At 38.9% G+C, this 24,925-nt stretch overlaps 1 protein-coding gene across 3 annotated transcripts in view; it reads left to right on the forward strand.

Moving 5' to 3' along the window:
• LOC144665191 (uncharacterized) overlaps nt 1-18,134 on the forward strand; it is a 53,978-nt gene extending 35,844 nt beyond the window's left edge. For all 3 annotated transcript variants that reach the window (XM_078526375.1, XM_078526376.1, XM_078526377.1), the window contains 4 exons: nt 610-732; nt 2,017-2,142; nt 14,032-14,382; nt 17,390-18,134. In XM_078526375.1, coding sequence (XP_078382501.1) covers nt 610-732; nt 2,017-2,142; nt 14,032-14,382; nt 17,390-18,012 — 1,223 coding nt within the window. In that variant the 3' untranslated portion in view covers nt 18,013-18,134. The remainder of the gene's footprint in view (nt 1-609; nt 733-2,016; nt 2,143-14,031; nt 14,383-17,389) is intronic.
• The last annotated feature ends 6,791 nt before the right edge of the window (nt 18,135-24,925 follow it).

A 24,925-nucleotide genomic window follows, 5' to 3' on the forward strand; every position in this document is an offset into this window, starting at 1 on the left:
GCTGAGCGGGAGGTCGTGGGTTCGAACCTCAGACCGGACCAACACTCAGGGTCTTAAAATAACAGAGGAGAATGTTAGACATTCTAGTCTTCTCGGAAAAGGAAGATAAACACTAGGTCCCGTCGCCTGTTTCTTCAGTTTTATAACAGGGGACGTTAAAGAACCCGCACACTATTCACAAAGAGTAGGGTACAAAGCTCCCGGTACCGGTGTTGTGGTCTGGCCTTTGCAATTGTGTAGTAAATTACAGTATGTGTGCAGCGCATTAGAACATATTATACATATGAAAAATGTGCTATATAAATTCATAATCATTATCATTTCAGCTGAAGGAAAACACTTGAATATTAATAAGAATAACAATACTTTATTTATTGAGCGATATTTCTACCGCTATCCAATAGCGATTTACAAGTTTATACAAAGTTTATAAAATTTTATACAAAGTTTATAAAATATGCGTTGCAGGCTTTTTTACACTGAAATGTAAACTAGTTTCCATGCGACCACTATCAGCACCATCGCAGTCTCTCAGCTTATAATATGGGTGACTATTTTGTAATTTCAACTCAAACAAGTACAAAAAAGTGCAACTTTCTCTTATCACAGATTACGACGAATGCCAGGACTTCTCCTACGATTGCCCAGTGAACTCCACTTGTGTGAACACTGATGGTTCTTACTCATGTAAATGTCCTGTTGGATATCGTCTAGATGGAAAGAACTGCACAGGTTAGAAAAAAAGTAATTCATTTGATTTTTTTGGCTTTTTCCGAAGTTAAAACTTACCGTTAAATAGCAATAAATACCGCGACCCTTCAAGTTATGTTTTTTTGCAGTAGAACAAAATAAAATGCCTAAGACAATATAAATTAAAGTTAAATGAAAACAGGATTGTGTAAAAAACCTTATTCTGAAGTAAAGGTGTCAATTTTTTTAAATCGGCCCAAGACAATACATGGCTTTATTAAAATTAGAATGACAACAGAAATATTTTTACAACAGTATCGAAAGAAGAGCTATACGCTTCATTGCTTACATATAACCATAACCAACGAGTAATAAATCAAATCAGGGATATTTTGTTAAATCATTTTATATGTTCAGAGGTGTGGTGGCGACCCCATTTCGAGCCTGGTTGGCCGAAAAGTCTTTTTGTTAAGTTCAGTGAATGTTCCAACCGCCGCCTGGTTTGCTCAGTTGGTAGAGCACCGGACTGCTGAGCGGGAGGTCGTGGGTTCGAACCTCAGACCGGACCAACACTCAGGGTCTTAAAATAACAGAGGAGAATGTTAGACATTCTAGTCTTCTCGGAAAAGAAAGATAAACACTAGGTCCCGTCGCCTGTTTCTTCAGTTTTATAACAGGGGACGTTAAAGAACCCGCACACTATTCACAAAGAGTAGGGTACGAAGCTCCCGGTACCGGTGTTGTGGTCTGGCCTTTGCAATTGTGTAGTAAATTACAGTATGTGTGCAGCGCATTAGAACATATTATACATATGAAAAATGTGCTATATAAATTCATAATCATTATCATTTCAGCTGAAGGAAAACACTTGAATATTAATAAGAATAACAATACTTTATTTATTGAGCGATATTTCTACCGCTATCCAATAGCGATTTACAAGTTTATACAAAGTTAAAATTACATCATCTACAGCTGTATATAAAAAACGTTACATTATTTACATAAAAAAGATCAATAAAAGAATAAAAGACTAAAAATGGAATAAAAAAACTAGCCTGTTTGTAGTATATTATTTAGTTCTAAAAAGTCACTAAATTACAAAAAATACCTAACTAAAAGTTTTCATCAGAAGATATGTCCCTAGCTTCCGCCAAAACTCTGATATATTATCGCAAGCTTGAATGACAAAAGGTAAACCACTGGACAGTTGTGGAGCAGCTATAGAGAATGATCGAAAACCGTTGCGCAAATTATAATTAACCTCAACCAACTTTCTCTCTCAAATTGGTGTTAAAGAAACGCTGAAACTATATGTTTAAACAGATGTTGATGAGTGTCATTTGGGGTTATTCTCCTGTCATGCCAACGGTCAGTGTGTGAATGTTCCTGGTTCCTACACCTGCAGATGTTTGCCAGGCTATGCAGGGGACGGAAAACAAAGCTGCGCTGGTAAGTAGATTAATAATATTAATAATAATAATAATAATAATAATAATAATAATAATAATAACAACAACAACAACAACAACAACGACAACAATAATAAAAAATTAATAATAATAAAAATAATAAGAATAGTATAATGAAATTAATAAATCACGCTCTTCCCAAGGCTCCAATTGCGCTATTTACAAAGTTAAAACGAAAATACATAATACATAATTGCGATCAACGAAGGGAAAGGCTTCCTAAAAATGAAGAAATGGATATTTTATGGGCAATCTAGATAATGAAACATTTTTGGCTTAACCCTGTTCAGATCGGGGAGGGGGGGGGGCGGGCTTTTGAGGCCCGCGGTGACTTTGAACTCTTATAACTTTTTTAAGATTCAACCAAACACTGCCAAACTTTCTGACTTTTCCTAAAATTTATCTGGCAATAATTTGGTAGGGTTGATGATGTGTCAGGAACTTGACATCGCCATGGCAACGGCATTTTGACAGTCATGTTTTCCCAAATTTGTAATCTTGCGTGTTTCTGTTAATAAAAATTAACTTTAATGGAATTAATTTTACATTTTTACGGTTTTAAAGCACATTTTTTTTTATTTTGAGTACTTTGCAGTAATTTTGGGTGGTTTTCTGGCATTTTGGAAAAATTTTGAAATCCAAGATGGCAGCTGTTTTGACATCATGATGTAATTGTCACGTGATGTTACGTCACCATCCCACGTGACGTATACCAAAAGAAAGATGTTCGGATATACAGTACCGCCTGAAATCATATGCACATTGGCACGCGTGAAGCACGAGGGCAGAACGCGAGTATTGCACGCGGGAGGAACGAGACGAAACCGCGCGGTTCACGAACGAAACCCGCGCGGTTCACGAATGAAAACCGAGGTCAGAAATTCATCTCGGTCAAATGGACGAAAGGCCGACACAAAAGGATCTTTTGGCTATTGTTATTTTTATTGTTTTCGTTTCAATGGATTTTTTCTCACATTTTCAACTTGCTCACACCGTATTCAGCAACTATATGCAAATTTCTTTCAAACAGTTTCTCTGCGATTACCGGTAAATTTTGTTGAACTACAAGATCTTCTCTTCGTATTGAATGTTGCGTGCATGCTAGCATGAGAAGCTTTTGAGTCGAAGCTTGTCGCTTCGCAAAGAATTCATTTTTTTCAAAAATGCAAAACGTGAATGAAAAAATCGAAAATACATGTAAAGACGCCTGTAAAAGCACTTCTCTCGATTCATTCATCCGAAAATGAAGGAAGCGAAAATCTTTCTGCCGCCGCGCCGGGATTTCTTATCTTCAAATGATCTGACAGATCGCCACCCGTGTGTAAATAAAGGTCGCAAAAGTCACGTACGCTTGTCATGTCGAGTTATGAAAACGAACGTGTTTAAAGTCTGTTACTTAACAAGGCGAGCGTTTGGTTTACGGTCGTTTCGAGACAAAGTCTTTTCGAGACACGTCGTTTCGAGACAAGTCGAGGTCGATTCGAGACAGAAGTAAAGTCGTTTCGAGACAAACTGAGACACATATAAAGTCGATTCGAGACAAACTGAAATTGCTTCGATTTAGAAGTAAACACCCAAAAAGATCAGTATATTTTAGTGTTTCAGTTTGCGAATAAGCGACTCGATCGATCGATGTAATAATACCCAGTGCTCCCGCGACACAATCGAATTGTAATACCCAGTTTTAGATTTTAGATTTAAGCGTTTCGATTGGTTTATTCACTTCCGTTAGAACAATAGGGAAAATTAGCAAGTTTTTTTAACACAATGAGTTAACGCGTCTATTGATATGATAATTTACAAACTCGCCTACCGTACCCACGCGTCAGATAAACTCAAGTTTCCTCAGAGGTCCGGTGCACCACCGAGTTACACAACTTTATTGATCGTATTTGTGTTTCTTGATAACTATTGTGGAGTTATAGAGTACGTCTCATAAATATATTGATCCAAATCTCTTTTGTAAATAAACATAAACTTGGTCTCGTTTGTGTGTTCTCATTGCGGAGGAGGGCTGGGTATCGGAAGGACTTCGCGAGAGCACTGGAAATTATTTACGTCGATCGATCGAGTCGCTTCGGCAAATTATAGATTATTCGCAAACTAATATACTGATCTTTTCTCGAGTTTACTTTTATATCGAAACAATTTCAGTTTGTCTCGAATCGACTTAACATGTGTCTCAGTCTGTCTCGAATCGACTTTACTTGTGTCTCGAATCGACCTCGACTTGTCTCGAAACGACGTGTCTCGAAAAGACTTTGTCTCGAAACGACCGGACACCGAGCGTTTACTAAGATCGAATAAACGTTTCACAGAAGTTTGAGCAATCAATGACATTTATTTGCGGGGAATGTGTTCTCTTTCGGGCGACAAACGGCGACAATTGTCGGCTTCCAATCCACCTTTTACCGACAAGAATTATTTCGCGCCGATCAAAATAGCTATTTTCGGTCAGTTCTAAATTTGACGTTGGGTTCGTGATTTTTACGGCTCGATGGTAGTCAGAAACGACAAAGAACATGTATCCTGTCTCGCCTTCCCAGACATTCGGCATGCTAAACAACTCGATGAATAAACTTGTCATTTTGCAGCTTTTCGGCAATATTGACAAATTGGGTTTTCTGCAACAACTTCCCGACAGTTCTTCCTTCGATCTCCAACCCATCTACATCTTGTAATTCCCTGACCGTTTCAAAAATTTTCCTTCCCTTCTTTGAGAAGAATCAAAATTTTCGCGCGCGACCAAGCTGAGTAAACTGAGTTGATCAATTTCTGAGAAGTGACAAGCAACGCGTGCTATTCGATTTACATAACATTGCACGTGAATGAACGAGTGCTTACGTTGCACGTTTAGATTTTGCATTTTTTTAAAAAATCTCATATCTTGTGCGGATAATTTTCCTTCTTCGGGTTTGATCCTTTTTTATTTTTGGTTGAAAAACTTTTGTGACATCGTGCCGAAAACTACATAACATGTTGGTCGAATGAATATGCAAAAATTCAACTGGTTGTGGCGGTCCGGCAGTCTCTGATTCAAAAAATTGCAAAGGGACAAGAAAACCGGTGATAAAAGGAATTCGAGTGCAATCAGGCGAAATAATATTTACTTGTCTAATAAAAAACAGAAAAACAGAACAAATAAGCTCAACCGAAGGACAACGCGTCAACATATTTTTAACTATGCAAATCTTGAATGAAATTAATCGAAGCGTGAACAGCAAACAACTTTTGATAGATTTTCAATTTAAAACTAGTTAAGTCATTTTGTCGCTGCCGTTTATAGTACATTAAAAACAGGGCAAGAAACAATCCTGTGATATTTCGATGTTTAGGCGAATAAAACGTTCTCTTCAATGTCGCACGTTTTTCGCAGGCGGCGGGATCAAAATGGTATTCCGCTGATTTTTTGGACGAACCAGCATTCTCTTTTGTTTGTTGTGGTTTCCGCCGATCAAATCTCTTGGGTGTCGTTGTCAAAAACCTAACAATGAAGAGCAACAATAAAGCTAACAAAGGCAATTAAAAGCACGAAGCCTCGGTTTCGTCTCGGTTTCGTCTCGTGCTTCATTCGTTCCTCCCGAGGTGGACGCACGGGCAAACTGCGTGCACTACCCGTAGTCCGTGAGCCAGGACCTCAAAAGTCTATTTCCGTAGCACCTCCAACCGAACAAAGTTTCATTGGTACCAAATTAAAGCTCAGGGCCTAGTGTTTTATATTCAACTTGTTTCCAGCTGTGAAAATGGAGCCTAACGAAGAAAATGAGGTGTTTGTAACAGGGGGTGGGTGGGGATAAATTTGAAACATTAGATCGGTGTTATATAACAATGCTGATATCTATAACTACATTACACCAATATTCATTAAATTTGGATGAGTTAAACAATCGATCATACTCTATAATATGAGATGCTATTTAATCAATTAGTGGACGCCATAGAGGCCGTTGCTAAGGCCTATTTAATGAAACAACGACAATTCAAATCCTGAGTTTCAGAATGAAAGTTAAATGGCTGCGTTTTTAATAAAAGCTGTATTAGCGCAATAAAGGTTTAAAATAGATAATAACAATGAATAATAATGAATAATAATGTAATAATGTACAAACTAAACTACTCTCCGGGTGTAGAATTTCGGAATTAGCAAGTATTTTCTTGCATTTTGAGGTACTTAATACCTTAGCAACCATTTGTTTACATGCAGACCTTTGTGTACAGTATGCACACTGTCAAGCACACTGCACGGTTATATCCAGCAAGTACAGCGGTTATGAAATAAATGTAGTGAAATATATTGTGCTAGAATGAAATGTGGCCGTTTTTGTACCAGTTATGTCACTATGGCAAAGATTGCTAGGCAAGGTTATTGGAAACGTTGTTCTTTATTACCATACGCAATGGTGAGTATACTGTACTTCACGAATAGCTGGAATATCAACTTCACAAACCCATCTCTGTTTTGAGTTTATATATGTTCCTAAACTCCACGAAACATGAAGAAATAAGGAAACTGTTAAAAAATGAAGAAACCGCTAACACATTCCTATTCAAACAAAACGACAGAAATGATGGTAAATACAAAATGCTATTGATAATGCCTCCAATGGCTCTAATCATTCTTTTACACTTAGAAAGTAATAATAATAATGATAACAGTAATAGTAATAATAATAATAATAACAATAACAATAATAATAACGATAACAATAACAATATCAATAACAATAAAAATGTTAACAATAATTATAATTAAAACACATTTAAACAAGATTTCTGCACCATTTTTAAGAAAAAAAAATGCTATCAATGCAGGTCCTGAAAAAAAAAAAGAACTAACCATGATATGTATAAAGAATCACAATATTTGAAAAATACTACATAAAGAAGAAAATTTGAAACTTTCCAATAAAGTCGCAAATTCTAAAAAAATGTGTTTACCTACACATATTAATTCTACGTATTAACTAATAAAAAGTCAGTATCTTCGGGGTCGCTCTTATCCCCATCTATGTCCTCCTTGCTTGACCAGTTGGTGCAACTACTGTCCTCGCAAAGACATGCATCTCTGCAAGGCATACCACTTCTTGTACAGGATCAGCGCAGACTTCGGCACTGTACCTTGCAGCCACAACAAACCAGCTCCATCACCACCTCAGGTCCTTTTATATATCATCCGTTACCAACCGAACTATGGGCTGTCGGGTTTGCCTCCAAAGCATTTCTCCAAACATAAGCCTGTAAGGTTGCTGTATATGTTTCTTGAGGGCAGACATTCAGTGGTGGGAGGTGGTGCGACTGTAATTCTTCATTTTGCAGAATAAGTGGTATCTAACTTGATTAACATCTTTCCCTGCCATTCCATACAAAAAGCACACAAGTTCTTCAACAACTGCTGCTGCATGTTCTTCCCTCACAGGTACATTATTGTGGCCAGGGGGAAGAACTAGTTCTCGTAGTTTGTTATTTCCTTAGCTAGCTTAAAAGCTTTCATTTTCCGTTTGCCGGAGAAGGCACGAACCGAATCTCAGCCAGTCAGTGCATGAAGACCCGGAAGCACTTCACATACCACTTCCCCTAACTGATTGCAAACACTGGTAATGTCCACGATTCGAGAATGATTCTGAGTCCTACTTACGATGGCAATTCTTGCTGGGATGTTTGTTTGATGATTGCTTGCCAGCACTTCCACGTCTGCATCAGAAAAGTAAATACTCAATTGTCGATGGCCATTGTAAAGGCATCCAGAACGTGCAAAAACATCCCAGTTCTTCCTGCCCGGTATAAAGCTCTGGGACTCCCGTTGACAACACACGACCATCGCTTCTCGTAAGTCTTGTACACAAGGAGCCGTCTGTGACGTACACAACACGTCCTTCTAGCTTGTGAGAATACGAATGTCTTGCTCATTCACAAGCAAGGAAATGAAGCAGGCAAGTCTTCCCAGTGCTCAGAAATTTCTTCCATTGTCGTGAGCAACGTTGCTGTGAGCTACTAATCTCCACAGTCTGTCCATCCCGACTGCGCTTGCTTCTTTCAGCATTTTTGATTGAAATTACAGGGTACTGATCCCCAACAAAGTCAATTTTTATTCCATCGTTTCCTGCTAATGAAGTGATTCTATCAAGACCTCTTTCAGCTACTAGCACTATATGCACAGAAATTGTCTGGTAGATATGTCATTGCCTGAATCACAACCATGACATGTCTGCCTTGAGAATTTCATCCCCACCTCCTGTCTCCGCGGCTTTTGATTTCGCTGCATTTGTAGACGTTTACAGCTTCAGTTTGGCGAGGGTGTCGAGGGTGGCATTTGTCAGGATTTGTTACCAAGATTACTAAATTGACAGACGCGCTTTTGCATGGGCTCATTGGTCACTTCTTCGTGTGTTGCTGGTTAAGAGGAGAGTTTCACTTTTTTCTATCAGCTTTTGTCGCGTGGTCTTTATTTGTGCATGGCCAATAGCACCTCTTGTGATATCCTCCCTTAGGACCTTCGCTCTAACATCCTTCCATTACTCTAAACACTTCATCTTTCCTGATTTCCACAGGTTTCAAATGATTTCTATATATGTCTTATCATTACACACAGACTGCCATTTACATTTCTAACGTGGCAAAGGCATTTACCTCAGTTTGGTTTACTACCATTGACTGATCGAGCACGTTTTCTTTGAGGAATATTTAGTTCAGTCATTATTGTGTACAACAGTAGAGCCACTGTGCAGCAGGCAATATGGTTCAAGTCGCTACATTGTACATACGAGATATTCAAAGCTTATAAACAACAGCAAAGGCACTCGAAACCCTCGAAACGAAACACACAGTCAAGGAAATGATATTCGAACATTGTGCAAATGGCATGCACTATTGATGCTGCAAAAAAAAAATGTGTTATCTTATTCAAATATAATCACCAATAATCTCATTAGATAATTACATAATAATGTTATTGAAGATACAGAATAATGTAAAAAAAAAACAGTGGGAACTTTTGCAATCGTAATTATCTGTTTACATGTATAATATACAGTATAACATTTTACTATACTCGACAGTCACCCGTGAAAAATGTGTTTTGAAGATCAATTGCTCTCTTTTTACTTTTAATCGTGCGATTGGTTACAAAATCAGCGAATTCTCTGATTTTGGTGATGTGCTCAGAAAACCCAAAGAACAGCCACATGAAAACCTAGTTACTGGCATCGTAAATAAAGTGGAATGCAAATCGTGTCCTTTTGTATACATTTGCGAAAGTAAACGATCCTAGAACTCTTGAGGGGCAGAGCATTAACCTGGCACTCGACCCAATAATGAGTCTAACAAAAATAAAATGATCTTTCAAGAGGAGGCTCCCGTTACATGACGTCGTTTTCAGGGAAGTCTTCAAATAAAACTAATTACAAGGTTAAAAATCAAGTTAAAAATCAAGTCTGCAATAAAACAGCACTCGGAGACCACTGGACATGACATTCATCCACACTATGTAGAAATACTGGAACGAAGCGTGTGCAGCCCAAACAAAAGCTTATTTTTTTAAAATCTTTGCATTCCACTGTGAACACCGAAGCTGTTAATGAACGCCAGCCTTTCCCTTAAGCGTATTTGACGCTAATTGTATCCCTTAGGGACCGTCACAAGTTTTAAACTTTTAAATTTATTCTTTTAGTAATTTCATTCTGATGAAGGCAACAGAAAAGTTGCCGAAAATTTAATTTTAACATTTTAAAGGGATATACAACCGTATTTTCAACTTATATTATGACCCCTGATCACCTAAACAGCAATAATTTTTTAAATACTGCTATATTTCAGCTCATCGTACTACTTTTACGTCCCAGCTGTTCAAAAGTCTACATGTAAACAAATGGTTGCTAAGGTACTAAATCTCTCAAAATGCAAGAAAATATTTGCTAACTGAGGGATTTTTAACTCGGAGAGAAGTTAAGTTTGTACATTTCTTCCAATTATAGCTTTCATTGCGCTATAACAACTTTTATTAAAAGCGTGACCATTTAACTTCCATTCGGAAACTCAGGATTTTAAGTGTCATTGTTTTATTAAATATGCCTTAGCAACTGTCTCTATGGTGACAGTTAATTAATTAAAAAAAAACATCTTATGTTAAAGAGTATGATCGATTGTTTAATCTCTCCAAGTTTAGTAAAGTTTGGTGTAATGAGGTGGGAGATATGGGCCTTGTTATAATATACCGACCTGAATGTTCTAAAGTTATCCCCACCCACACCCTGATAAAAACCTCTCATTTTCTCCTTCAAGCTCCATTTTCGCGGCTGAAAACAAGTTGAATAGAAAACACTAGGCCCTTAGCTTTAATTTGGTACCAAGGAAACTTTGTTCGGTTGGGAGTGCTACGAAATTGCTTTTCCAGCCACTTTTTACGAATTGGCTCATAGACTACCGCGCGTCCACCTCGTGAAACCCGCGGCTGATGTGCATATGATTTCAGGCGGTACTGTACAATACATCCTATAAGTTCATTGTGATTGCTTAAATATTCTGGAAGTTACATAGGGGGGAAGGTCAAAAAAAGCCCGGTCTGAATAGGGTTAAAGAAATGGCTGAAAGTTGTGCCCAAAGTCAAAAAATACCGAAAATCACACTGAAAGGATTACAGGGTAATAATCCAGGGAACCAGAGTTGATTTGCAGCTGGGGGGGGGGGGGACTTCCTATACATTCTCTGAAATGAAATCTGACCAATGTTCTCACAACTGCAAACCAATCATCGGGGCGATAGTCAGCGGATGTCTCTAAGGCGCATGAGCGCCTCCTCTTTTTTTATAAAAGAAACAAAACAACAACATGGGTCCAGTGGGAGAGTTCGGTTACTTATTGCCAATGAGTCAGGCCTTCTGGAAGACCAGAAGGCCTGACGAGGCGGCAGATCATAGAGCCGCGAAAAGATTTTTATGTGCAAAAAAAATCTCACAAACACTCCAAAATGTACTAGAGTAATGTAAGTAATGTAATGTAATGTAAGGTAGATCATGACGACACAATGTCTGATGTTTTTAGCCTAGAATCTGTTCAGCACGTGCACACTTTGTTGTAGTTTGGCCAATCAGCGCGCTACTGATTTGTTCAGCACGTGCATGATGCATTGGCAACTAAAATTCCCAGACAAGATCCGTCTCCGGATAACAAAGAGGTTTCAAATCTGTTCGATTCAAAAAGCCAAAATTCCCGAACTAGAGACATTGAAATACGAAAGAAACTTGAATTAAACTTTGTTTAGAATTTAATTTCATTTAAGATGAAGGCAAGAAATGCATTCGAAAGCTTCGAAAATTTCGAAGTCATACAAATTTGCATGCGTAATTAAGTTAGGTCTGGCTGAGAAAACACACGGAAAGGGATTTGGTTTTGTGGTGATTTCATGGATCAGAAGAGAGCTATTTAGAGTTTTTTTTTCGTTTCTCATTTAGAAAATAAATGCCCTATACTTCATGTTTTTCCTGGATTGTCCGGCGTTTTTTTCTCGGGCAACCGGGCGTTTAATTTTCCTAAAAGCTGCAACAAAACAACGTGACATTTGAAACGTCACACATTGTGCGTGATGAATTATTCTCGGAACGGTGGTAGTATAATAAAAAAAACTTGTTCCATCTTTGGCCATAAACTTGTCCGACCAGGGATTTTCCTTTTAAAACCTCAAATTTTTTGGATACTTATGTGTTGAGTGGATTTAACTGCAGTGTGGGAAGTTTGAATTGATTTGTTTTGGCAAATTTTGTAAATGTTTGCTTTTTGTTCGTAATTTATTTTCCGAGTTCAGTGGCTCATAGCCACTTTGATTAAGACCTCTAGGACTTTAAAACAGCGGAAACCTTTCCAAAATAGCGGCATCAAACAACAATGGCTTGAAACTCTCAAATAACATGGATTTTACAAAATTTCTCACTAAATCTTCACTACTTTGGTATCATGTAGAACTCCTTTCTCATTTAGCCTTTACAAAATCGCATTTTATTCCAGAAACATTCAAGATTTTCAAAGAAAACGCGAAATGTTTATTGATCGGACCAGAATCATAAAGCGTACTTTCAGCCAAACATTTACATAGTTTTTTTTCCTGATTATCCTCCCTTCTTCTCTCCCGTTGTACTCATTGGCATTTCTACCGATAGGTACCACTAGTTAATAGTAGTAAAAAGGTTTTTTTAAGTATTGTCTCTAAAGCAACGAAAACGTCTCCGGAAAGGTTCTTGTTGACAACAAGTGGTGTTTGTTATGAAATAAAACCATCACGGAAATGTTAATAAATATATTCCCGTGCAGGTCGGAGCTCTTGTTTTCGCTTTGTTACGAGGTTGTTTGTTGACTTGGTTGGTCTTTGTTTTACCTCATTTGCAATCCCCATGTGAGTTTAAAATGGTGGTACAATTATTTCCATTTCAGCGCTAAAAAGTAGCACGACATCACAAAATTCTGCGTTTTCATAACTACATGACGATGACGAAATTTTCGGATAAACACACTGCTTTTAGATTTTTAGCAAAGGTAGTTTTCACTCCTTTACAGTACGTGATTCCACGGTATCCTAGTCGTGGTTGCCATAGCTTCCATTTCGCAGGAAAGATGGCTTGCTGCAACATCGTCCAAAAACCGCTGACAACATCGTGAATTGATCGCGTTGCAATTTGTTAGAACATTGCTACTTGGCCCCAGACCTCGTTTCTATCCCCCTCCCCCTCCCCCCCCCCTGACTTGTGGGTTTAGGTAAAAAAGGATAACTTAACGCATGGGAGAAGCATAGATGTGCATGTTTTTAGTCACACAAGGATTGTATACCTTACAAATGCTTATCATTCGATGCAAATAGCAGTTAGAATAAGGAATTTAAACTATTTTTTCCTTTTTTTGAATTTGTGATTTGTTATTCCAAGACATAAGGAAATCATTGTCCGTATAAGCGGACTGTTAGCATACTCTTGTATAAATGCTATGCATGCATGTAGTAACCTTGTATTTTTAAAGTAATTGCTGGAATTTCAAATAAAATCGAAAGTATTTCTAGATCTTTGTAGAGATTTAGAAGTAGTATAGCTCCAAACAAAACAATTCTAGTCGCCGGAGAAAATGATTGTTTTGTTTGCGCATAATTCTCATTCTACATGTAGCGACGGAAATTATTATTGTTTGCTCGTGTATTTGAGGCTTGTTTCTGCTTTGTGAACGTCACAAGAAAGTGCAAGGAGCGACTTCAGTTTGTTTTACATTAATTCTGGTCTCAATGAGCTTCTGCTATTCTGTTCATTATTTGAGGTTTATCTCCTTTCACACACAGTTGCCACCGTAACTCGTGTGAAAACAAATGATCATAACTCGTGTGATGTCAAATGATGGTCTCGTCCGTTATTCAAATTTTATCGCTTGAATGGCTTGTTCAGAGAGATTAGATTACGATAAGATAGAATGATCGCAACAACAAATTCTCCAGAATCCTATCAAGGATTGCTACAGTCTACATTTTTTTCGCAGTTTATTGAGCCCCTTTAAATAAAAGACAAATTGCAATTTATGCTGTCAAATTCACTCATCTCATCTACGCAATGGCTCGTCACGCAATCTTTTCTCCATAAATTTGCACAACAAGCTACCCATCTCTTTCATCCTCTTCATCCCTATTGAGGCATATAGTACACTGACAATCGTGTTCCTTAGCCACCACTTAGCTTTCTTTTTCCAGGTGGTATCGATCATATGTCAAACGCGCTCCCCTAATTACGACTAACTATGAATATGCATGAAACAAACGAATGTACGAAATTGTGCCCAGAGTAAAATTGAACAGCAACATTTACATAAAACTGCAAAAAGATAAAGTCATTTTTGTTATCTTTTAACAGCACCTGTGGTGACGGTTACGAGTTCTTGCGGTTCCAATTTAGTGTTGAGTGACACCAACGCGAAAGGAATCATTCTTTCAAGTACCTCGACTTATGGCTCTAATTTGGATTGCCAATGGGATATATCTTCAAATGCAATTCTAGAACTTGCTTTTTTTACCTTCGACACCGAAGCATCTGCCGACTTCGTTGATGTGTACGATGGAGGATCCACGTCTTCCCCCCTTTTTGGACGATTTAGTGGATCTTCTCTTCCAGCACTCATTGAAAGCTCTTCCAACAATCTTTATGTGAGGTTTACATCCGATGGTTCAGACGGAAGCAACGAGGGATTTACAGCTACTTACCGAGGTATGATGCTTCTTAAAACCAAATAAGTTAAAGAAAATGACGGCTTACGCTCAGTCGCAAAAATTCACCAAAAATCGTCACTAAGAAAATAAACAATATCTAAATTCGTATTCCTGAAACTTTCAACTCTCATTATTTTCTCTAAAATAAAATGCGAACCATTTTTTTAAATCCGGCATTTCACCTAGATTCACTAGTCTTTCCCAGGTTTGATGTAAAATGATATTGTAGGCCTCGACTCGGCATAATTCGGCTTAACATGCATTTTTGGGGCACTTTTTTGAAAAGAAGAATTGCTAGCATAATTTGGCTTTTTCCGACAATTTTATTTGCGCTTTTGTTGTCAAAAACATAGCTTTGCTTCTTTTTGGTGTTAAAACACATCTAAAGGCCTTTAGGAAACTCCAATTTTCCGATGCATGCAAGCTCTCTATTTCAGAGGTTGCACCCTGTCCTTGCTAAAAACCAAAACAAGAAGGCATCACGAAATAATGTACAGTTTAGAGAAGAAGGTCGCGAAGCACAATTAACGCTGCGTGACAGCTAATTCAAGAAAGGTTGTCGAAAAAAAAAGCTCAAAAGTGCACGCGACAAGACCGAAAAATTATTCACTGAAATTTTGCAAATTGGCCCAGAGGAAATGTACACGTTTGTATTTTTGCATGTGAAGATTTTGTTTTTCCTCTCAGGAGGCCTTTTTCTGTAGCTTTACTTTTTCTGTCGTAAACACCGAATGCAAATATGACGGACCACTCAGTCAGTGCCTGGAACGAGTCGCATGAAAGCGAGGTTAGTTAGGCCTCAATGTTTTGTTTTGACAATGCTTTTCCAAAAAAGCCTTGCTTCGTGGTTGATATGGCCTGTTAAATTTCAACCTTCCCCGCCAGCTGTTGGGTTCGTTAATGCTACCTGAAGGAAGAGAATCTTCCACAGCAGAGAAATGTTTTTTTGCCAGTTTCTCCTTTCAACTTTGAGTGGAAATCAGACGAAGGAAAGGAGTTCACGATCGCCGAAGGAACTTTTCATTATAAATTTGTTCATGGAGCTTATAAATTTGTTCATTACATTTCAGGTAAGAAGATCTTAGAAAATGTGTAAGCGATCACATTTAGCTCCAAGTCGTTCTTATTCGGGTCAATGCTTTCACTAGCTTTAACTATGGAGGCAGTTGAATTTCATTTACTTGGTTAGTATTTGTTTCCTGTGATTCCGGCATGCGAGTGAACAACTTTAAGGCAGAGGATGTCTTGGAAGTGGAGCTTTTCTTTACCTTGGAGAAGGTACTGGCCATGCAACTCGTGCTAAAAGACCACCAGAAACCACATTACCTCATCATTTAAACGATTTTTTAAGATCTTCTAACCTGAAATGTACCGAACAAACCTCAATAGTTCTCGCGGCGATCGTGAACTCGTTTCTTTCGTCTCAACAAATTACATTGATCCACTTTTCCCTTAAAGCCAAACGGTTAACACTTCTATCACTTCTCGTGGCATTCAGAATCATAGCAACTCGTAGGCGCAGCGAATTAAGAAACACACCAGATCGACGAACTAGCAAGACTTTTGTAGGAAAGCATGTCAAAACAAAACACCGAAGCCTAACTAGCCTCGCTTTCATGCAGCTCGTCCCAGGCACCTACCGAGTGGTCCGCCACATTTGCATTCGCTGTATGCCTTCTAAAATTCAGCATGACTAAAAGTACCTTGTTTTCACATGTCTGAAGAAAAAAAAAACGTGAAATTTCGCGTTTGTCGTGTCACCATCTTATAAGTATTCAGCACACGCCTTGTCGTGTGCACTTTTGTGCTTCTTTCCGACAACCTTTTTTTTGAATTAGCTGTATATAATACCAGACACATTGGGGAAACGTAAACACGTGTTACATAGGTGTATATATGTAAAAAAAAACACAAATATGTTTTTCACTGTATTCAGTTAACTTAAAACACGCGTAGAGCCTTATATTGTTTAAACCAAAGAAACATAATTTTGAAAAATAGTGAGTTGCTTTCAAACCTGGAAGAAAGATTGAGAGCCGCTTGGTGATAGACAGGAATGCGTTGTGTACAAGATTCCTTGTACCTGCCGGAGTACTATGTATGTAGGAGAGTTGTGGTGCCTTTTCTGGACAAGAAAGAAAGAACATATGGACAAAGTTAGAATAACAAACGAAGACCTTTGCAGAGGGAAGCGGAGGAACGGATGGCCAAAGACGTTGGGGGCCTGCCACGTCACACCGTGGAGTGTCAAAGTGGTGTTAACTGAGAAAAAGCAGAGATCGTAACCAGGGAGAGAAGGTTAAAACAAAGAAAGATTTTTCGAAGGAATTGAGTCGCTACAGGAGAAACATCGCGAAATGAGAGTGATTGACAATGTTGACCACGTTAAAACATGGAAACCAATCCTAAACACTTTTTTGATCGTGAAATGAACAATAATAGACAATGAACTAGCACAAAAGTAAAAGTACTTGATGGGCCTTAGACTGCATTTCCCGCGCATTTTGACATGACTTACACGTCGGGCAATGATAATGATATATCTAAAGGCGCGTTTACACGGTAGAGAAATATGGGTACGGACCCGTCGCAAAAATGGTCCGGACCCGACCACTTTTGTAGAGAAACAGTCAAATCAAAACGGGGCCATAGGCGCCTATGGCCCCGTTTTGAATTCACTGTTTCTCTACAAAAGTGGTCGGTCCGGACCATTTTTGCGACGGGTCCGTGTCCAAATTTCTCTACCGTGTAAACGCGCCTTAAGTGTGTGGTAAACCAAGCTAAACAACTCTATGATCCGCCAAATTGACAATATCATTTTACATCAAACCTGAGGAAGACTAGTGAAACTAGTCCAAACGTCGGATTAAATAAAAAACAGTTTTAACCAAGGAATATCCCAAAAAAGACAGTTCTACCCTCTTTCTGTTTCGTTTTTTTTTTTATATACAGATTGGTTGATTGATTGATTGATTGACTGATGGCACTCCTTTCTTATAACTTAGCTGTGACAGATGGAACTCTTCGCTTATACGGCAATTCGCCATCAGCTGGACGAGTTGAAATATTCTATGCTGGTCAATGGGGCTCGATTTGTGACGATGCCTGGGATATTAATGATGCTAACGTGGTGTGCAGGCAGCTTGGCTTCGAAAAAGCTTCACAAGCTTACGGCGGCGCCACTCATGGTCAGGGATCCGGGCCGATATGGATGGATGACTTGGCATGCTCGGGAAGCGAGTCGCATATTTACGACTGCAGACACCGTGGATGGGGAAAACATGATTGCACCCATAGCCGAGACGCCAGCGTGAAATGTACATCCATTCGCTTAGCAAATGGCGGGGCTAACTATGGTCGCGTGGAAGTATGCCTAAACGGGATCTGGGGCACAATTTGCGATGATCACTGGGATAGCAATGATGCTAATGTGGCGTGCCGACAGTTTGGCTACTCAGGTGTGTCTTCCCAATCTGGTAGTGCAGCATACGGCCAGGGTACTGGTCCTATCTTTTTGGATCATGTACATTGCCAAGGATCAGAGACATCACTTGAAGACTGTCCTCATCTCGGGTGGGGGAAACATCACTGTAGCCACAGCGAGGATTCAAGTGTGGTTTGTTATTAACTTTCATTTGCGGCATCATAATTCGCGTATTAAAACTATGAGGCTTTTCTTTTTAACGCTGGGTAGAAATACTATCGCTTTTAAAATAGGGTGATTAATTTTAATAAACAATTAACAACTCATGTCCTTTGTGACTTTAAAAAAAAAAGCTTTAAACATTTCTAGAGTACGACTCTTTTTACTAAACAAAGGGCACGGTAAAAAGGTCGTTTCCTCACTCCAGTTAATTCAATTCAGTTCAATTGAATTTTATCAACTAATTGTATACCGTAGAATTCCGGTTATAAGCCCTGGGCTTATACAACTTCGTAAGGGGTTTTCGGTGGGCTTATAAGCGGAGGGGCTTATATCCGGGAGGGCTTATAAGAGGAATGAAAAAAACGTTTCGAAACGAACCACGGGAGTGTTGATGGAAATACGTTTTTTCAGTTAAAAACGCATAATAAAGTAACACTTAGCCCTATTTAGTACTGTCGTCCGGTAGAGGGGGGCTTATATCCGGGGGGCTTATAATCGGATGTATTTTTTTGTTTCCATGATGATGGGCCTATAACCGGGGGGGCTTATAACCTGAATTTTACGGTATTACCAAAACAAGCGTGTATACGTAGGATGAATTAACCAAAAACGGTTTTATTGTAAGCCCTAAGCCACTACGATTTTTTTCCTTAATGTGAACAAGAAGTTAAAAGAAAAAGTGCATTAAGGAGTATCAAAACTATCATACTAAATATCAGATTCCAGAAAAGCTTACCTTTTAAAAAATATATATTTCTTTTCGCCTTCTTCGGTACTGGTTCAGTTTAATACTGATTCACTTTCTTTTAAACACAATAATATACTTCTGAAGTGACAGTACATTTTACAAATAAAGAAGGCACAGCCCTGTTTAAATCTGTTATAAAACAAGACGGAGATATTTCTTAACTATGAGTAGGCGATAAATAGGCGGAAATATTTTATGACAGTGTGATTTGTGGCATTCCCTTCTTTATTTACTTTATAATATTGATTTTTACGACGTCAGTCTACGTCATATGGCATCATAACCACCAGACAGCCATCTTAACTCGTAAAACAAGCTCGAGACTATCTACTAAAGGCATAGTGTTCTAAACATGCTACCTAAGCTTCCCATAGGGATGAGAAAGGGTTCCAGCAATACCCCTTGCACATTGGTCCATTGGTGCCATTGAAAAAAAAAATGTTAACCCTCGGACGTACAAGGACGTACCCTTCACGTAAGGTTTTTTCGTAAGTATGAAAAGATGATTTACTCTACAATGCTGAAACTTTCAGTAGCTGTTAATCCATCCCTTGCAGAAATTTTGATATGTCAACCATGTGTCCATGATATTTGACGTTGCCGTGGCAACGTCATAATTACCAGCAGGTTTGGCCAAAAATCGTCATTTATAACATTTTTCAAGTTGTTTTTTAAAACAGAATTGTACGATTTATTTTTATTCTTACATTCTATAAGCATTCTGGCTTGATTTTGCATCAAAGTCCGTTATTTTGTGACTTTCTAAGAAAATGTTGAAATCCAAGATGGCGGCTCGAATGACGTCACGTGACGTCATATGATGTCACACCCAATTAAAATTATGCCAACATGTAGAGTAAGCTACGGGCTTTCTTCTCAGGGCAAAATGATTTCGCTGCGCCTTGAAAACAACGAAAACTCTGGGGAGGGTTTCATCCACCCCCCCCCCCCCCTCCCCCCTTATAAGCTAGAGGGAGTGTGAATTCTCTTGTACGTCCGAGGATTAAAAAACGGACCTGAGTGTACATGTGACCTCATAATTCGAATGGACGACAAAATCGCTAAAACTGTAGTTCAGTAAACTGAAGTAATTCGAAGTTACTTAGGATCCATTTGTATTACGATTTTTTTTTTTTTCATTTTGTACTAGTGCATCGAAAATTGTAGTTTTATTAGAACAGTTACAAATAATACGCCAAGTAGGTTTCGACTAAGGCTTCTAAGGTACACCGTTGAGACGACCGGAAAGCTTTTTTGAATATGATAGACAGTGGTGGATCTATGAGAGAGGCCCCACCTTATTTTAAGGTCAAAGTGAGGTCCAGAGGGACGAGAGAAATTATTTTCGAGACCCCTCCCCCCTTACCTTATTCCAGGGTCTGGACGACCAACCCCACTCCCGCCCCCCCCCCCCCCCCTCCGCCCATTCATCTGAAGGTCTGGATCCGCTACTGAGAGGGCAAAGAAAGCAACACGTGACGCAGGATCATACGACAGCTTTTTCCGATAAACTTTATCACTTCGTGTGCATTAAAAAATGCATTTTCATTGTGCTACTTGAAATTACACATTAAGCATGGGTTGTTCTTTTGATTACTTACTAGTTGTTAGGAGAGTGGGAATCCCTATGTGATTAAGTAAAAACATTATAGTCCGGCGGCATAGCTCAAAATTTCGGCTGAATTGTGCACTTCTTGTTACCAGGCTGAAATTTTGCACCCAGCGAAAGACTATCGAAGTAAACATTTTAAGCTATAGAACCACCTCGACAGAGACGCTGTTTCCATGGAAACTGCATTTAAATGAGCTACCTGTGGGAAGCGATTTTCTGCATGTTTAAGGGGAGATATAGATATGTTTGCGTGTAGGGATGGCCAAGAGCGGCCCTGCCGAGATGTACAACGGAATAAAATGCCATCGCCATGGTTACCGCATCTTAATTATGCAAGTTATACATTGTTTGCAAGTTCAGATTAGGAAATTGAACAACAAATCACTCATCATTCACACTTTAATTCCTTTTTTCTGTTAGTTAATCTGTCCATAATTATACTCCATTTTCCAGCTTATTTTCACTAAATTATAATATAAGCAAACTTCTTATTTTTTTCTTGTGTCTCTTGTTCTTATTTTTTATCTTAGTCCTATCTAATTTTTATTCATCTTGTATTAAAATTTTAATTTAATTTAGGGTGCAAATGAAGTTTGTTGTGTTGTTTTTTGTGTTCAATACTTCTCTTTAGAGGTACAATGTTGAAATTTCCATGTGTTAATATAGCAACCTAGATAACTGCTGACTTGATATAGCTTATCACCGCTAGCGGCTCTAGTGACATACACATAGCTATAGATATTGTGTCTTTCTAGATCAAAATGATGTCTGGAAACTATTATCTTAAATATTTTTTTATGACACGCACAGACACAGTGAAGTGCAAGGCAAATTAGCCTTTTACAGCACTCGCATCTATTGTTGCTCCAGCTGGTCTTGCAGCCACATAGGACGAACTCTTGACAGAACATTGCAGCGTCAGGCAGTGTGCGCCGTATCCGTCGCCATCCGTCGCTGAACGTCCAGTCCCATTCTTCTGGGTGCGATACCTTGGTCCCTCTTTCAGATAAAGATGTTGATTATCGAGGTTGCCTCCGCGATACTGGCAACAACTATTGCCTTTAGTTTGGTAAACAATGGACAATCTGCTCGGGAGGGGACTTTAATTTCGGCTGTTTCTTTCCTAGATCAAATTGACTGGTCTCCTCAAAAGATTGCCCAGCCCCTCTATTATATTTTTGACACCAGGGGTCTGAAATGATCCTTGAACCTTGTTTAACTTGCATTGAAAGTACTCTAGCCTGCGTCGCAGCCGGACGTGTCACAAAACCTCGGTATAGTATACCGAGGTTTAGTTTCGTCTGCAACGCAGGCTAAAAGTACTCGTGATGGGGCAGCATGTGGGTGCTTGTCTTCGTCACTATGTTCAAACTGTCTGAGGACCAACCTCGCTAGTTCAGGTCCAGATACCATCCACTTTAGCAACACACTTGGATTCTCCCCGCCGTCCTCTTGGATAAGTTCAATTTGTATAGGGATCGCGGTTTCTTTCTTACTTCTCCACGTGCAAATCGAATCAGCTTCTTTTCCCTTCTGAACGGATTTCACATACTTCCTGCATTCCTGTTTCTGAAGAATAAAAAAAACTTGCTGCAGATTCCTTAAGAGAGCACCTAGTGCGCGTAATATGTGCACAGTTGAGAAGCGATTCCGCTCTTTTCCTGCTGTAGTGATCTTAGCTTGTGACAGAACTTCAACCCATCCACTGCCAGCGAGCCAGGTCCCGAAAGCCTTTAATGCCGCCTGCTCGATGTGAAGACCACCAAGCATGACTTCCAGCTTATCTTCCTATGTACGATTCTTCTGAGCCCACTCGACTGTTTTTGCTAAAGCAAAGAGCGGCTGATCGCAAGCAATAACCACAGTTTGTCCCGGACTTACATGGTGCTTGCACGAAATATTCGTTTCCCCTAAGTGGCCTGTCCCCCTTAAAAGAAACAGCATTTTCTGTCCTACAATCGTACTAGCAATACCACATCTCGAGCGCTTTTCAATATCACCTGGTTAAGCGTTTCGAATTGGTAGTTTTTACTACCTTATTGATACTTATGTTTGCAGGACTTAATTTTCGCGATTTTCGCAAATCGCGAAATTAAAGATCCCGCGAATCGCGAAAAATTTATTTTTAAAGATTTTTAATTATTGTATTTTTAGGTTTTTAACGTATTTTTTGGCCAAAGTACGGTAAGTCCGGCGAATCGAAATATTCCCTTTCCATTTTCGCGAAACTAAGTTCTCGCAATAAAAATTGTAGTACGTGGTATGACTTAGCCCATGAGGCATTGTGCCTCAAACGCGTCTCAGATATTCTCTCTCCTGCATCTGGCTCTGGTAAGTCTGTGAAGTACTTTAGTCTCATAAAACTCTGCAAATCCTTTTCAAGGGTGAAATATCCAGCACCGCGGTTGCTCAGTTTCGAGTTTGCTGGAAATTCACTATTCTCGCTTGTATGTTCTTGGCGAAAAAAAAAAGTTTAAACAACGGCCCAGTAATACCAGCTGGTCACTGAAAATCCGTTAACAATTTTCCCTTTTGCCTGTGCTAAAATGCCACTGTGAAAATAATATTGCCAAAACACGGGCAAAGGAAGACAATTAACCGGCAAGTAACAAATTTGCATACAATTTTTGCACGCATAATTATCCACTAGTTTTTGTATTTGTTTGTATGAATGGCTCATTAATACATCAAAATTTATTTTTTAGAAGTAAATGTTTAAATTAATACCACATTTTCACTTTTTGCACAAATGATTGAGTCATTCCTGAGTTACTAAAAGATGACGTACGTCTTCGCAGGGGGTCTCAGCGAGAAAAAACTAGAACACCATTTACAGGTAATACGGTGAAACCTGAGAGTGGTTCTATAGCAGAAGTTAATCACCATGCATATCTCTATTGATCTGGAAAATATGAGATTAGTAACAAAAATGACACAATTTTTCAGCTATGCCGCCGGACTATTATATCATTAGTTTGTTGCAGTTAGATACATAAATATGACCTTAACTAGCGCGCGAAACTTGATTCCACGGAAGCTCCCGAGCGAAAAAAAAATCTTATCCCTAGCGCTGCGGCCTCGTTTCGAAAAAATATTAATCTATTAATATGTTTTTCAAGCACGCGATTCGTGGAGAACTTGTAGCGACAATTAATCAGTACATGCATACCATACCCATAAAAGTAAGACTTTGTCGTGCGACCGATGGTCTTGCCGCTAGCCAAGCAACGCACACTGGCTCGGCATTTGCTAACTTAAAATTAACTGCAGAAATGAATATATAGCTGTAATCTAGTTGTGTACCAAAAAAGCAAATAAACAAAGCAGTTTTCAACTGATTATTTCTTGGTGTCAGGCTCATTGATTTTAAACACGTCACTAACACACGTGATTGAAGACTTTAATTTCTCTTTTGAAGTAAATGAGTAAAGAACCATGGCCAATATAGATGACGAAATATTGTTTTTCGGAACAATTTTAGTCAAATAAAGTAGATTTTGGTTACCTCTTCTGTTTTGTCGTTGCTAAGCACTTCAGAAAACCTCGCTTAGATACACTGTACGATTTCTAGTAACTCGTAACAATACCTAAAGAGAAAATAATTCTTTGCATTTTTTTTTTAACTGAAAAAAGCTTTTTCAAAAATAACTCGATTTACACAATACAGTTTTTGTCACATCTCCAAAAGTTAAAGACAATTATGGTTTCTTTTGACACGGGAGAAAAATAATTGTCACCTACCGGTAATTAGTTTTTGTGATGATATGCGAAAAGTCTGTTTAATGGGCTGTTTTCAGACAGCTGTATCGTTGCAATGGTAACTTGTATGACGTCATTTTTACACTCTAAATGTTCCCTCATAATATCCTCGTATGGTTATTTCAGGGGCGTACCTTCCTTCACGCGAAGTACGCAATTGCGTACCAGAATTTCCCTTTTTTTTTACATTTAATTGAACATAATATAGAAGAAAAGTCGTGTAATTTCTCTACGCGTAGTGATGTTTTTTTTTTTCTGGTGCCTGGTGGACTCTGGTGCCACTCAAGTGCGATTCAAGATTCAATTCATTCAACTTCATTGTAAACTTGCAGAAATATGGTAACGAGAAACTGAAGTTTGTGACAAAACTTACAAGAAGTGGTCACAAACGCGTGACATAGGTTGCATTTGACTTAAAATCTTTATCTGCCAACGTTTTCTTTTTCCTTTATTCCTTCCTTTTTGGGTTTTATCAGTGCATTGCAGTGATACGGGAGTCCAATATCTATCTGCGTCGAAGTGATTCTGACTGGCCGAATGCCAGCCTTCTTGCTATTCCAGTGTCCACTAGAGCGGCCATTTAGCATCACGAAAGGAGTAAGACTACATGCGCTCAACTATGGGAACTGACCGGCTCTCCGCTCTGGCGCTTATGCATGCTTATAGAGACAATCTGATCGGCCCGACATTGTAATACGGATTGTCTCTATAAGCATGCATAAGCGCCAGAGCGGAGAGCCGCTCAGTTCCATAGTTGAGCGCATGAGGCTGACCTT

This window comes from Oculina patagonica, chromosome 9 (genome assembly GCF_052425735.1).
Source record: "Oculina patagonica isolate OP01 chromosome 9, crgOcupat, whole genome shotgun sequence".
NCBI lineage: Eukaryota > Metazoa > Cnidaria > Anthozoa > Scleractinia > Oculinidae > Oculina > Oculina patagonica.